At 48.3% G+C, this 15,674-nt stretch overlaps 1 protein-coding gene across 1 annotated transcript in view; it reads left to right on the top strand.

The window, feature by feature from the left end:
* Nucleotides 1-15,674, top strand: part of MAP3K5 (mitogen-activated protein kinase kinase kinase 5) — a 368,573-nt gene that overhangs the window by 98,861 nt on the left and 254,038 nt on the right. The window contains exon 2 of the mRNA XM_063917408.1: nucleotides 12,127-12,266. Within this exon, the coding sequence (XP_063773478.1) occupies nucleotides 12,127-12,266 (140 nt within the window). The remainder of the gene's footprint in view (nucleotides 1-12,126; nucleotides 12,267-15,674) is intronic.

Genomic DNA, 15,674 nt, shown 5'->3' with positions numbered 1-15,674 from the left:
CTGGATCTGTGATACGATTCGGCAGTCTCATTCTACGGCTGGATTGCCGTTACCGGATTCGGTGAAGGCCCATTCTACTAGGAAGGTGGGCTCATCTTGGGCGGCTGCCCGAGGAGTCTCGGCGGTTCAACTTTGCCAAGCAGCTACTTGGTCGGGTTCAAACACTTTTGCTAAGTTCTACAAGTTTGATACCCTGGCTGATGAGGACCTCATGTTTGCTCAATCGGTGCTGCAGAGGCGTCCTCACTCTCCCGCCAGGTCTGGAGCTTTGGTATAAACCCCATGGTCCTTTTGGAGTCCCCAGCATCCTCTAGGACGTAGGAGAAAATAGGATTTTAATACCTACCGGTAAATCTTTTTCTCTTAGTACGTAGAGGATGCTGGGCGCCCGTTCCAGTGCGGACTCTGGCTGCAGTACTTGTTAGTAGTTATTGCTTAAGTTACACGACGGTTGTGTTTCGGTTAAGATCAGCCTGTTGCTGATTTTGGTTCATGCCGTTAACTGGTATTTCTCTAACGTCCTAGAGGATGCTGGGGACTCCGTAAGGACCATGGGAAATAGACGGGCTCCGCAGGAGATAGGGCACTTTAAGAAAGCTTTGGATTCTGGGTGTGCACTGGCTCCACCCTCTATGTCCCTCCTCCAGACCTCAGTTTTACACTGTGCCCAGAGGATGAAGGGCGCACTGCAGGGAGCTCTCTTGAGTTCTTTACTACGGAAAGCATTTTTGTTTGGATTTTTACTTTTTTCACAGGGAGCACTGCTGGCAACAGGCTCCCTGCATCAAGGGACTGAGGAGAGAGGGGCAGACCTACTTAACTGATAGGATCTGCTTCCTCGGCTACTGGACACCACTAGCTTCAGAGGGGGTGAACACAGGTTCGTCCTGGGCGTCCACCCCTGTAGCCACGCCGCCGTTCTCCTCACAGAGCCAGAAGAGCAGAAGCCTTCAGCTTCACAGAGGTAACGCACAGCACTGCAGCTGTGCGTCATTGCTCCACATCACCTCACACACTCCGGTCACTGTATGGGTGCAGGGCGCAGGGGGGGGCGCCCTGGGCAGCAATAATAACACCTCTTAGATGGCAAATAGGTATATACATGTACAGCTGGGCACTGTACATGTATATAATTGAGCCCCCGCTATTTTACACGATTTTGAGTGGGACAGAAGCCCGCCGCCGAGGGGGCGGGGCTTCTCCCTCAGCACTCACCAGCGCCATTTCTCTCTCCACAGAACGCTGAGAGGAAGCTCCCCGGACTCTCCCCAGCTTACACACGGTGAAGGGAGTTTAAAAAGAGAGGAGGGGGGGGGGGCACATAATTGGCGGATAAAGTATAATACAGCGCTGCTGGGGAAAAGCATTCTATGTTGGTCTCCAGGTTGTTGCGCTGGGGTGTGTGCTGGCATACTCTCTCTCTGTCTCTCCAAAGGGCCTTTCAGGGGATACTGTCTTCAGAAAAAGTTTCCCTGGGTGTGTGCAGTGTGTCGGTACGTGTGTGTCGACATGTTTGATGAGGAAGGCTCGCTTAATGTGGAGGGGGAGTGCTTGAATGTCAGGTCGCCGTCGGCAACGCCGACACCGGACTGGGTGGATATGCTGAATGTCTTGAATGCAAATGTAAATCTCCTGCATAAAAGATTAGACAAAGCTGAAGCTAGGGATCAGTCAGGTAGCCAGTCCGTGCCTGTCCCTGTGGTGACAGGACCTTCAGGGTCTCAAAAGCGCCCCATATCCCAGGTCGCTGACAGATACCGACACAGATACTGACTCGTGTCAACTATGAGGATGCAAAATTACAGCCGAAGGTGGCAAAAGGTATTAGGTACATGATTATTGCCATAAAAGAGGTTTTGCATATCACTGAGGAACCCCCTGTCCCTGACACGAGCCTGAGGTCACGTTTCCGTCCTCATTTGAGCTAAGCGAATTATGCGAAAAGGCTTGGGAATCTCCGGATAGGAGACTCCATGTTCCCAAAAGGATTCTCATGGCGTATCCTTTTCCACAGAAGGATCGGATACGATGGTAATCTGCGCCTAAAGTAGACAAGGCGCTGACACGCTTATCCAAGATGTGGCACTGCCTTCTCCGGATACTGCTTCCCTCAAGTATCCTGCTGATCGCAAGCAGGAAATTACCATGAAGCACATTTACACACATTCAGGAACTATAGTTAGGCCGGCCATGGTGTCGGCCTGGGTTTGTAGTGCTGTCGTGGCATGGGCAGACTCCTTATCTACGGAGATGGACACCTTAGATAGGGATACCATTCTAATGACCATGGAGCATATCAGAGATGCTGCCTTGTATATGAGGGATACTCAGAGAGACATTTGTTTACTAAGCTCTAGAATAAACACTATGTCTATTTCTGCTAGGCGGTTCTTGTGGACCCGACAGTGGGCGGGAGACGCCGACTCAAAGCGGCATATGGAGTCATTGCCTTAGAAGGGAGAGGAGTTGTTTGGAGAAGGCCTCTCGGACCTAGTCTCTACTGCTACGGCCGGTAAATCGAATTTTTTACCTTATGTTCCCCCGCAGCATTCTAAGAAGGTACCACATTATCAAATACAGTCCTTTCGTTCCAATAAAAACAAGAAGGTACGAGGATCGTCCTTCGTTGCCAGAGGTAAAGGCAAGGGAAAAAAGCTGCACTCCGCTAGCTCCCAGGAGCAGAAGTCCTCCCCTTCTTCCGCAAAGTCCACAGCATGATACTGGGGCTTTCCGGGGGGGGGGGGGGGTCAGATCAAGTGGGGGCACGTCTGGGTTCAATCACATGTGGATCCCTGGGCAATAGAGATTGTTTCCCAGGGATACAGACTGGAATTCGAAGACATGCCCCCTCGCCGGTTTTTCAAATCGGCTCTGCCGGCTTCCCTGTCAGAGAGGGAGCTAGTGTTAGCGGCAATTCACAAATTGTACATTCAACAGGTGATAATTAAGGTTCCTCATCTCCAGCAAGGAGAGGGTTATTATTCATCCCTGTTTGTGGTACCGAAACCGGACGGTTCGGTCAGACCCATTCTAAATCTAAAATCCCTGAACCTGGACTTGAAGAGGTTCAAGTTCAAAATGGAATCGCTCAGAATGGTCATCGCCAGCCTGGAGGGGAGGGTATTGGATGGTGTCCCTGGACATAAAGGGTGCGTACCTTCATGTTCCGATTTTCCCCCCTCACCAGGCGTTTCTGAGATTTGCAGTACAGGATTGTCACTACCAATTTCAGACGTTGCCGTTTGGTCTTTCCACGGCCCCGAGAATTTTCACCAAGGTAATGGCGGAAATGATGGTGCTCCTGCGCAAGCAGGGAGTCACAATTATCCCGTACTTGGACGATCTCCTTATAAAGGCGAGATCTCGGGAGAAGTTGCTGGACAGCGTGTCTCTGTCCGCGAAGATGTTGCAGATGCACGGCTGGATTCTCAATTTACCGAAATCCCAGCTAGTACCTGCAACGCGCCTGACCTTTTTGGGCCTGATTCTAGACACAGACCAAAAAAGAGTTTTTCTTCCGGTGGAGAAGGCTCAGGAGCTCATAGCCCTGGTCAGGAACCTTTTAAAGCCAAAAAAGGGTTTCGGTGCATCATTGCACAAAGGTTCTTGGGAAGATGGTGGCTTCATACGAGGCCATCCCCTTCGGCAGGTTCCATGCGAGGACTTTCCAATGGGACGTATTGGACAAATGGGCCGGGTCCCATCTACAGATGCAGAAACGGATCACCCTGTCTCCCAGGGCCAGGGTATCTCTCCTGTGGTGGCTGCACAGTGCTCACCTCCTAGAGGGTCGCAGGTTCGGCATTCAGGACTGGATCCTGGTAACCACGGACGCGAGCCTCCGAGGTTGGGGGGCTGTCGCACTGGGAAGAAATTTACAAGGTCTCTGGTCAAGCCTAGAGACTTGTCTCCACATCAATGTCCTGGAGTTAAGGGCCATTTACAACGCCCTACGCCAGGCGGAGGAGTGGCTTCAGAACAAACCGGTTCTTATTCAGTCAGACAATATCACGGCAGTGGCTCATGTAAACCGCCAAGGCGGCACAAGGAGCAGAGTGGCCATGGCAGAGGCGACCAGGGTTCTGCGCTGGGCGGAAGGCCATGTAAGCGCACTATCAGCAGTGTACATCCCGGGGGTGGATAACTGGGAGGCGGACTTCCTCAGCAGGCACGACCTGCATCTGGGAGAGTGGGGACTTCATTAAGAAGTCTTCACACAGATCGTGGATCGGTGGGGACTGCCTCAAATAGACATGATGGCGTCCCGTCTCAACAAAAAGCTAAAGAGGTATTGCGCCAGGTCAAGAGAACCTCAGGCGGTAGCAGTAGACGCTCTGGTGACACCATGGGTGTTCAGATCGGTCTATGTGTTTCCTCCTCTGCCTCTCATACCCAAGGTGTTGAGATTAATAAGACTAAGAAGGGTCAGAACAATTCTCATTGTTCGAGATTGGCCAAGGAGGACTTGGTATCCGGATCTGCAAGAGTTGCTCACAGAAGATCCGTGGCCTCTTCCTCTAAGGCAGGACCTGCTGCAGCAGGGGCCCTGTCTGTTCCAAGACTTACCGCGGCTGCGTTTGACGGCATGGCGGTTGAACGACGGATCCTAGCTGAAAAAGGGATTCCGGAGGAGGTCATTCCTACCCTGATCAAGGCTAGGAAGGATGTCACATCGAAACATTATCACCGTATATGGCGGAAATATGTTTCTTGGTGTGAGGCCAGAGCTGCTCCTACGGAGGAGTTCCATTTGGGCCATCTGCTTCACTTCCTTCAAACGGGAGTGAATTTGGGCCTAAAATTAGGGTCCATAAAGGTCCAAATTTCGGCCTTATCCATTTTCTTTCAAAAAGAATTGGCTTCTCTTCCTGAAGTACAGACTTTTGTGAAGGGAGTGCTGCATATTCAGCCTCCCTTTGTACCTCCGATGGCGCAATGGGATCTTAACGTGGTATTAAGTTTCCTCAAGTCACCTTGGTTTGAACCACTCAAAACAGTGGAGTTGAAATACCTCACTTGGAAAGTGGTCATGTTGTTGGCCTTAGCTTCTGCAAGGCGTGTTTCGGAATTAGCGGCTTTATCATATAAAAGCCCATACCTGATTTTTCACGTGGATAGGGCAGAGTTGAGGACTCGTCCTCAATTTCTGCCCAAGGTGGTCTCATCTTTTCATATGAACCAACCTATTGTCGTGCCTGTGGCTACACGGGACTTGGAGGACTCTGAGTCCCTGGATGTGGTCAGGGCTTTGAAGATTTACGTGACCAGAACAGCTAGGATCAGGAAGACTGAAACTCTGTTTGTTCTGTATGCGGCCAATAAAGTTGGCGCTCCTGCTTTAAAGCAGACAATTGCTCGCTGGATCTGTAACACGATTCAGCAGGCGCATTATACGGCAGGATTGCCATTGCCTAAATCGGTTAAGGCCCATTCCACTAGGAAGGTGGGCTCTTCTTGGGCGGCTGCCCGAGGGGTCTCGGCACTACAACTGTGCCGAGCTGCTACTTGGTCGGGGTTAAACACCTTTGCAAAGTTCTATAAGTTTGATACCCTGGCTGAGGAGGACCTCCTGTTTGCTCAATCGGTGCTGCAGAGTCATCCGCACTCTCCTGCCCATTTGGGAGCTTTGGTATAATCCCCATGGTCCTTACGGAGTCCCCAGCATCCTCTAGGATGTTAGAGAAAATAGGATTTTACTTACCGGTAAATCTATTTCTCGTAGTCCGTAGAGGATGCTGGGCGCCCGTCCCAAGTGCGGACTTCTTCTGCAAGACTTGTGTATAGTTATTGCTTATATAAGGGTTATGTAATAGTTGGTCGGTCTTGATCCGAGGCTATGTTACTTGTTCATACTGTTATCTGGGTAGTTTATCACAAGTTATACGGTGTGATTGGTGTGGCTGGTATGAATCTCGCCCTTCGTTTACATAAATCCTTTTCTTGTACTGTTCATATCCTCTGGGCACAGTTTCTCTAACTGAGGTCTGGAGGAGGGACATAGAGGGAGGAGCCAGTGCACACCCAGAATCCAAAGCTTTCTTAAAGTGCCCTATCTCCTGCGGAGCCCGTCTATTCCCCATGGTCCTTACGGAGTCCCCAGCATCCTCTACGGACTACGAGAAATAGATTTACCGGTAAGTAAAATCCTATTTTTAGTTAAAAGTACTTAGCTGGTACAGTAAATATGCCCCCTCACACATGTAGTGGTGTACAGTAAGATGTTGACATGTTGTACTGTTTTAAGTAGTCACAATACAATGTAATTTTTTTTTAAAAGTGTAATATAAGTATAATTTATAACAGGAAGAAAGGAATTTGACAGAAAGTATAGTGCATGTTAACAATCACTTATACCGCTTTCACACCCGGGAATTGGAAACTGGTCCTTCCCGGGTGCGAACCGCCTTTGGACCCTTCACACTGCCATCCCAACTAGCAATATGCCCGGTCTGGTTGCCATTGGGGGAAGGGGACGACTTGCCCCCAACGTGCGGGGCGGACTTGCCCCCAACGTGCGGGGCGGACTTGCCCTGTGCTAGAGAAATTAGTTGTATTTGTTCGACTTTACTGCTGAATTAGGCCCCTAATGTGGTATTAGTAGCATTGCCATGTTTATGGCAAAGTGCAGGTTGCAATAATATATTTGAAGATAACTCCTTGCGTTGTTATCATGTTGGGCCTAAGCTGTACCTTTTAACAAGGACGTGGTATTTCAGACCAGGATGTGAGAGAACGGAGACTGCTTAAACAGCCTGCGAGACAGTGTTGAGGCAGTGTTGGATTTCCATGAAAGGCACAAAATTCATTTGACGCAGCCTGAAAGGGAAAATTACTGCTTTTATTCTTGATTCAATTAAGTGTTTTCAGTTATGAATATGATCAAAAAATGTAGAATTGGGACATAAATGACTGAATTGGTATTTAACACTTCCCCATGTGCCTGCTTTTTTTCCTTGTACAGTATAATGTACTGCAAATTGTATTGCCGACTGGTTTTGCCTTTGTCTGTATTAGAATTGAGCCTTCCACGCATTTCTGAATGTCATAGCTCAGCTTTTCTTCAATACAGCTTTGTTTGTAGAAATTCACAGGACAAAGAATATCAGTGGGCAAAACTGAAAATGTTAATCTAAGTATAACATTTTTCTCCATTCAGAATTTAGGGCCTAATTCAGACCTGATCGCTAGGCTGCGTTTTCGTACAGCGATCAGGTCTAAACTGCGCATGCGTATGCACCGCAATGCGCAGGCGCGTCGCACGGGTACAGAGCGGATTGCCGCTCAGCAATGGGTTTGTGCAAAGGATCCGTTCATACGGGCGTTCGCAAGGAGATTGATAGGAAGAGGGCGTTCGTGGGTGGCAACTGACCGTTTTCTGAGAGTGTTTAAAAAAACGCAGGCGTGTCCGTGCGTTTTCAGGGAGGGTTTCTGACGTCAATACCGGTCCCGGACAGGCTGAAGTGATCGCAACGGCTGAGTAAGTCCTGGGCTACTCAGAGACTGCACAAAATCTGTTTGTACCGCTCTGCTACACATGCATTCGCACACTTGCAAAGTGAAAATACACTCCCCTATGGGCGACGACTATGCGAATGCAGGACTGCAAAAAAAAACCTAGCCGAGCGAACAGGTCTGAATTAGGCCCTATATCCTTATAAACAACAAATGTTTTGAGGGGTCAGGTTCCTATAAGGGGTAGAGTTTAGCAGGAAAATTGAGGTGTTCCGATCTATTATCTGCCCCGCATTGGTTGGTTGGTTGGATGAATGCATCATTTATCCTTGTAGGGAATACAGTGGTCTTCTATATATCATTTGCTTGGGGGAAGAGGGGGTGTATAGGGGATAATTGTGAGCAATGGTGGCTCAGGTCGTGGGGCAGCAGCACTGTCCACAATTGTAATAGGGGATTCACAGTAACTGCCAGTGAGTCCATTTGAATTTTGAACTGCGCTGCAGCCCAACCTCTGGAGCCGCCACTGGTTGGGAGTATAATGGGAGAGTTGGGCAGATTAAAAATTCCTTTCGGAAATAAACTGATTTGGTGAGGATAAAAGAAAGGTATAGCCCCTCACCCAAGTCCAACTGGTATTGCTCTCTTAAGTCGATCAGAAAAAGGCAGACAGTGTGTAGGTCGACCCCAAAAACGGTTGACATGACAAAAAGGTAGACACAAAAAGAAAAAAAATATGATCAACCTTTTCTATCTGTTGTTGGTTACTCCATAAAGTGACCGGAAACCCCAATTAGTGCACCTCGTCCCTTCACATGTCGAGTGAACTTCGGGCAAAGTTACTATTCACGATCGTAGTCCATGTAGATCCTAAAAAGTCCATGTCGAACTTTTTTATTTATTTTTTTGGACCATTGACATGGCAACCTTTTGTCTGTGTCGACCTTTTAACCATGTTGACCTATTGACTGCCGACGTTATCCACGTCGCACTTGCAATCGGATACAAGTTCGACAGTCCCCTTATTCAGCAACCCAGACTTCAAACCTGCATGTACCCTGGCTGCGTTCTGCCACTGGATAACTAACCGAGTTCGGCTATTGACTGACCTTTCCAGTGATCAAGGCTTTCTCTCATTCACAGATGTGTGACACAAATTTTCCATTCCATGCACAAACTTTTTTTTCAGTACCTGCAACTCTCGTTCTTCTACTCCGTGGTGAGTAGACAGCAAGGCCCTTGACTGCCTTTGAATCGATGATATAAGGAGGTGCCGGTACTAAAGGTCTCACCACTTTGTAAACTGAGCTCTAAGCTTCCAGGCTGGATATGAATATGAATTGGCCTGGGATGTGGACCTAGGTGAAACCCTAAATAATGATGACTGGGAGGACATATGTGCCAATATAACAGCTATAGGTAAATGTATTATAGCGGCACACAGGAAGGAACATCGGCAAGATGTTAGAACATCTTGTCTGCCCCCCCACCCCTCCGGCAATATCCCTCTGAGCACACAGCTCAGTGCTGACATGCTGTGTCTCCTTCCCGGTCTTCTCCTGTGCGCATGTGCGGGATCTCGCTGCTCACGCGAGATCCCCAGCGCAGTCCGGAGCCGGCGCCCCCCACAGGCAGGGACAGCTCTGTCCCTGCTGTGGTCTATGAGCATTGCCACCTGAAGCTGTCGAAATCGACAGCTGCAGGTGTCGGAATGGTCAGCGATGATCTATCTTACAGATAGCAGTGCCATTAAGGACGGGGGCGCATAGCACTCCTGTCACTGTGCCCTCACCGCAGCCATCGTACACTGGGAAGAAGCGGTATAGCGCACATAACGTGCACTTATACCCCCCCCCCCCCACCCATTCCCATATCGCCACATCATACATTTATCCACTAGTTCCATATATGTTTGGAATTAGGAGAATGCCTATTAGCTCCTATAGGCGGTACTATGGGACGGATTCTGATTTGTAAAAAAGCAAGCAACAGGGCAAAACCATGATGCATCGTAGGGTGGGGCAGAGGCAACATGTGCAGAGAGAGTTCTGTTTGGTTTCGGTGTGTTCAAACTGAAATCTAAATCTAAATTGCAGTGCAAAAATAAAGCTGTCTAACATTTCTGGGCTACATGCAAAAGCAGCCTGTATTTACTATACACAGAAAAAATCTTCTAGCGTCGGGCGTCTTTTTGCTAACTATTTTGCAGAAAATGCCTCTTAGATGCAATATACGAGGAGACTCTGCTGATTCATTTGATATGACACTTGTATGGCTGTGTGCGTCTGAGTCTCTGAACCTGTATACAAAGCTTTTTTCCAATACAAGTTCTGTTCTGCTTCATATACAGACTCGGCCACATACAATATACAAGCGTTATATATAAAATTACACAGCACAGTCTCCTCGTGTGTCCTAGTTGCATTTGTGGCAAAAAAGACTCCCAATGTTGGCAGAGTTGCATGGGACCTGGAGGCTCACTCACGCCTGGCATCTTACGCTGCATGTCGTATTGAGGCTAGATGTACTGTATGAGGATGCATCTAGATGTCCCTTCTAGATTGCATAAAATTAACCCGGAGATTTCTAATTTATTTATTTATTTCCAGTTATTTATATAGCACACACACATTCCGCAGCGCTTTACAGAGAATATTTGGCCATTCACATCAGTCCCTGCCCCAGTGAAGTTTACAATTTATATCCCCTAGCACATTTATACGCACACACATAGCAAAGGTAGCCATGTTTTTGGCCGCAGGGGCTGCGTGTGACGTCACGCAGCCGCCACGGCCCGCCCCACTGATGGTCTGGACACGCCTGCATTGTCCGGACTGCGCCACAAAAACGCTTCCGCAACGCTGTCGACACGCCCCGTGACCACCTCTGCCTGTCAATCAGGCAGAGGCGATCGCACCAGTGAGACGCCATATCTCCACACTTATATTTTTGTAGTCAAACATCCAATGCCCCTCAAAATCCCTGGGAGGATCCATTTGAGCCGATTCCCATCTCCCCCATCCCCCAACACACACAGTTCCCCTCTAGTGGGTGGCCATCCCTATATTTTCTATCTACTCAATTTATCTTTATGACTCTTGCTTCTCCCATCTAATCCTCTTTCTGTTATAACTGGGACCAGTACTGCAATTATGGCGGTACTGCATACTGGTAAGATATTCCCAGCCGGTACGCAGTATCGCCGGGCCGCCACCTTGCAGACATTGGGTGTTGGAGAGAGGAGAGTGCAGCGTGCGTCTCCTCTCCTGCCTGCCCAGTCACTTCCCACCCGAGTCCGGCGGTGGCGTGTATTACACTGACTGAAATGCCGGTCCGTGAGCCAATAAGGAGCTGCCGCTGCCGGACCGCAAGCTCTGATTTGCTTGCGGACGGGTGCCAGAGCTGATATACAGGCCGCCGCCGCCTTTGCAGACCGGACTGAGGACAGGGGAGGGGGCGCGTGCTACGCTCTCCTCTCTACAGCAGACAGTGCCGGCCCCAGGAAGCAGCAACGGTGAGTTGCACTGCTGGGGGCATATCTGGCACTGTGGTGGTATGTGTATCTGGCAAAGTGGGGGCATGAGTATCTGGCACTGTTTGGGCATATCTGGCAATGTGGGGGGCATGTGTATCTGGCACTGTGGGGGCATATCTGGCGCGGTGGGGCATGTGTATCTGGCAAAGTGGAAACATCTGGCACTGTTTGAGCATATCTGGTACTGTGGGGGAATATGTGTATCTGGCACCATGGGAGCATATCTAGCACTGTGGGGGCATGTGTGTATCTGGCACTGGGGGGGGGGGGCGGCATATGTATCTGGCACTGTGGGGGCATGTGTACCTGGCAACGTGTCAGCATATGCGTATCTGACATTGTTGGGGCATATCTTGCATTGAGGGGGCATATCTGGCATAAGTGTATCTGGCACTATTGGGGGCATATGTGTATCACGCCCCCATTTTCATTGGCCATGCCCCATGTGGCTTGTGGTCACACCCATTTTTTTTTTTGTGGGGGGGGGGGGGGGGTTATGGACGCGCACACAGTACCACTAAGAATTTTTTTTCTACTTGCACCACTGACTGGGACTAGTAGACTGTTTTATCCCTTAGAGCTCAACCCACGCATGCTGTTCTGCTGTTTATAGTTTTTGATACAAATATCAGATTTTTCCTATGTAAAGGGACTATAATTCTGATCCATACCAGTCTTGTTGAATTTTTTGACTGATCCCTTATGTATTATTTTGCAAAAATGTAATGTACCCTTATGTATTATTACCATACCTGTCAATGTGGTGTTGGTGGGGAGTGGAGCGGTAAACACAGGCGTGTCATGGCTGTATTCAGGGCTGCCTGATGACATTTCCTATGGTTCCTGCGATCAGAAACATGATGGTAGTGCCGCTGCATATGCAGAAGGTCGTCCTCTATTTGGGCTCGGCACCATACATGCTGGGTAGCTCCCAGCATGCGTTTTGATCCGTAGCAGTTTTTGCTAACTTAGCAAAAACTGCTAAGAACTCCGAGCAGCCCTCATTTACCCTTGCCTACAAACCCACTTCCTAGAAAAGACTATAGAAAGGGACTTCCCCCTTAATCATTTTAAGGACCATTATGTTCAAATGCTTTAGATGTGAAGAGCTTACAGTATGTTTTTCCTTTGTGTTGCAGATATTGCGGTTGTAGAAATGACTGATGCTTTTCGCCAGCCCTCCCTGTTCTACCATCTGGGTGTTAGAGAAAGCTTCAGCATGGCTAATAATATCATCCTGTATTGTGATACAAACTCTGAATCTCTACAGTCGCTAAAGGTAAGTCAGCATGCTCCTTCACCTAGAAGACTCTAATGGCCACACCTCTCAGCCTCATTTTATTATTTTCATTAATTGCCCTCAATCCAAGTGCTGACACCCCCCCACCACCACCACCTCCCCTTCCTGCCAAACATAGAGCACCTCTAGGGTCGTGACTCGCATACCTAATTTATTTATTTAGTAACCGTTTCTTATATATCGCAGCTAATTCCGTTGCGCTTTACAACCGGACACAATGATAAGACAAAACTGGATAATACCAAACAGTCGGAGGTAGGAAGGCCTGCTCGCAAGCTTACAATCTGAAATTTGACACTGCTAATGTATAATAAATTGCATTCTAGCTTTTTGAACTACATCCCGGCATAATAAATAGTGTGTCACTTGACTTGCTCTCTACAGGCGACGATATATAAAAAGCTGTTGTCCAAAAGTGGACATCCCTTTATGATTAGATGATCTGTAACTGCACCGTTTCCTGAGTATAGACAAAATGGCACTTCCAACACCAGTGAGCAAAAACTAAATTCTGAGTTTATCTACATGATCCCTAAAATAATAACTTGTTAAGCACAGATCATGAGGAAATACTGGGGAAATTTTATTTTATCAGCCAGCAATTTTGCAGAAAATATTTAAAGTGTGTAGAGATGTACATTGGCATATAACCGTGTCATAGTATCCAATCTCTGGCCCCTCCCGTCATCAGACTCCTCTCGTCGCCCTGTTCCCCATTCGGTATCAGCTGCCAGTGAACACTGGTTCTTCATCCCCACAGCATATCCAGTTCATCTTCCTGAAGCCATCAGAGCATTATGCTGCCAGAGATGCTCAGTGTAGTGGAACGTTCTGTGGTTACGACTACTGTAACAGTGCAGGATGTATTAACACTGTTCCTGGAAGTTAGTAATCGGCTGGGGATTTAAATCCAATTGTCTTCTGCGAAGGTAATGAAAAGTAGGTGCTCATTCCCAAATGCTTCCCCTGTAGAGATAAAACAAAGCATCACCAGTCATTTAAACCAATTTTTTTACAATCTCCGCAACCATTTAGCCATTTGATGTGGGGTTTGATTTTTGTAGATTTTAATGAATGAGGAAGACAGTCTTTATCTCGCTTTACTCTGAAAACGTGTTTCATATGTGAAAACATCACTTTTTACATTTTGGTTAACATGGGTATCCATGAAAAACAATTGTAAATGGCTTCATGCGCCAATTCAAGCTTCATGTATAATTATATCCAATGGGGTGGGGGGTTTTTTGTGTGCGTTGCTCCATGACTAACTTGCAAACTTGTATATAATATACTAATCAGAATTCCAACCCCACAAACCAAGCCTCGATCTCAGCGGTGCAGGCATCACCTCCGCTCAGTCATCAATGATGTAATATGTATATGTGTACTATGATTAATTGTGATGGTACTAGGCACATTTGTGGTTTGCTTATGAGTAAGTATGGGGTTACCATAGTAAAGCACACCTGTGGCGAGGTAGTTGATTAGTAGCTCAAAGCACAGCTCTATATAAACACCACCCTGCACACTGCATGGATATGTCCACTGAGGAAGTCTGAAGACGAAACCGGTCTGGGAATTTAATGACTGAGCGGAGGTGACGCCTGCACCGCTGAGATCGAGGCTTGGTTTGTGACTCACTTTTGGGATGGCGCTGGGGATCTCCGGGACGCTGAATGGAATAGAGCCTCCACATGGAGCTGAGAGTCCGACTGTTGCCGCTATTGTGAGATGCTTGTTTTATGTGATGCATTGCAAGTGTATATTTCACCTAATACACTATAAACATTTTTAGAAGACTTACTTCACTATTGTGCTTATTCCTTCTTGCTTTGTAGACACAGCCCAGTAAATAGGGCATACAAGGGGTGCAGCACTTTACTGGAGCACTGTGGAGTGTAGGACGTTTTTATATATAAAGACTTGAGACTTTGGACATTAAAAAAATAAATAAATATATATTTCTCTAACGTCCTAGTGGATGCTGGGAACTCCGTAAGGACCATGGGGAATAGCGGGCTCCGAAGGAGGCTGGGCACTCTAAAAAGATCTTAGACTACCTGGTGTGCACTGGCTCCTCCCACTATGACCCTCCTCCAAGCCTCAGTTAGATTTCGTGCCCGGCCGAGGTTGGATGCACACTAGGGGCTCTCCTGAGCTCTTAGAAAGTTATAGAATTTGTTATTTTCAGTGAGACCTGCTGGCAACAGGCTCACTGCAGCGAGGGACTAAGGGGAGAAGAAGCGAACTCGCCTGCTTGCAGCCGGATTGGGCTTCTTAGGCTACTGGACACCATTAGCTCCAGAGGGATCGACCGCAGGCCCAGCCTTGATGTTCGGTCCCGGAGCCGCGCCGCCGTCCCCCTTACAGAGCCAGAAGCAAGAAGATGGTCCGGAAAATCGGCGGCATGAAGACTCTGTCTTCACCAAGGTAGCGCACAGCACTGCAGCTGTGCGCCATTGCTCCTCTCACACACTTCACACTCCGGTCACTGAGGGTGCAGGGCGCTGGGGGGGGCGCCCTGAGGCAGCAATAAAAACACCTTGGCTGGCTAAAATACCTCAATATATGGCCCCAGGGGCTATATATGAGGTAAATACCCCTGCCAGAATTCCATAAAAAACGGGAGAATAGGCCGCGAAAAAGGGGCGGAGCCTATCTCCTCAGCACACTGGCGCCATTTTTCCCTCACAGCTCGGCTGGAGGGAAGCTCCCTGGCTCTTCCCTGCAATTCTACAGTACAGTAAGAGGGAAAAGAGAGGGGGGGCATTAAAATTGGCACTGTATACAGTATATTATATAAAAGCTATTAGGGACATAACTCAGTTAGTCCCTGTATATATATAGCGCTCTGGTGTGTGCTGGCATACTCTTACTCTGTCCCCCCAAAGGGCTTTTGTGGGTCCTGTCCTCGTTTAGAGCATTCCCTGTGTGTCTGCGGTGTGTCGGTACGGCTGTGTCGACATGTTGAATGAGGAGGCTTATATGGTGACAGAACAGAGGCCGATATATGTGATGTCGCCCCCTGTGGGGCCGACACCAGAGTGGATGGATAGGTGAAAGGTATTAACCGACAGTGTCAACTCCTTACATAAAAGGGTGGATGACGTAACAGCTGTGGGACAGCCGGCTTCGCAGCCCGCGCCTGCCCAGGCGTCTCAAAGGCCATCAGGGGCTCAAAAACGCCCGCTCTCTCAGATGGCAGACACAGATGTCGACACGGAGTCTGACTCCAGTGTCGACAAGGTGGAGACATATACACAATCCACTAGGAACATCCGTGACGTGATCCCGGCAATAAAAAATGTGTTATACATTTCTGACTTTAACCCAAGCACCTCTAAAAATGGGTTTTAGGTTTGGGGAGAAAAAACAGGCAGTGTTTTG

Source organism: Pseudophryne corroboree, chromosome 4 (genome assembly GCF_028390025.1).
Source record: "Pseudophryne corroboree isolate aPseCor3 chromosome 4, aPseCor3.hap2, whole genome shotgun sequence".
In the NCBI taxonomy this organism is placed as follows: Eukaryota; Metazoa; Chordata; class Amphibia; order Anura; family Myobatrachidae; genus Pseudophryne; species Pseudophryne corroboree.
Note: the sequence above shows the minus strand (reverse complement) of the source record. Positions and strands in the feature narration are given on the sequence as shown.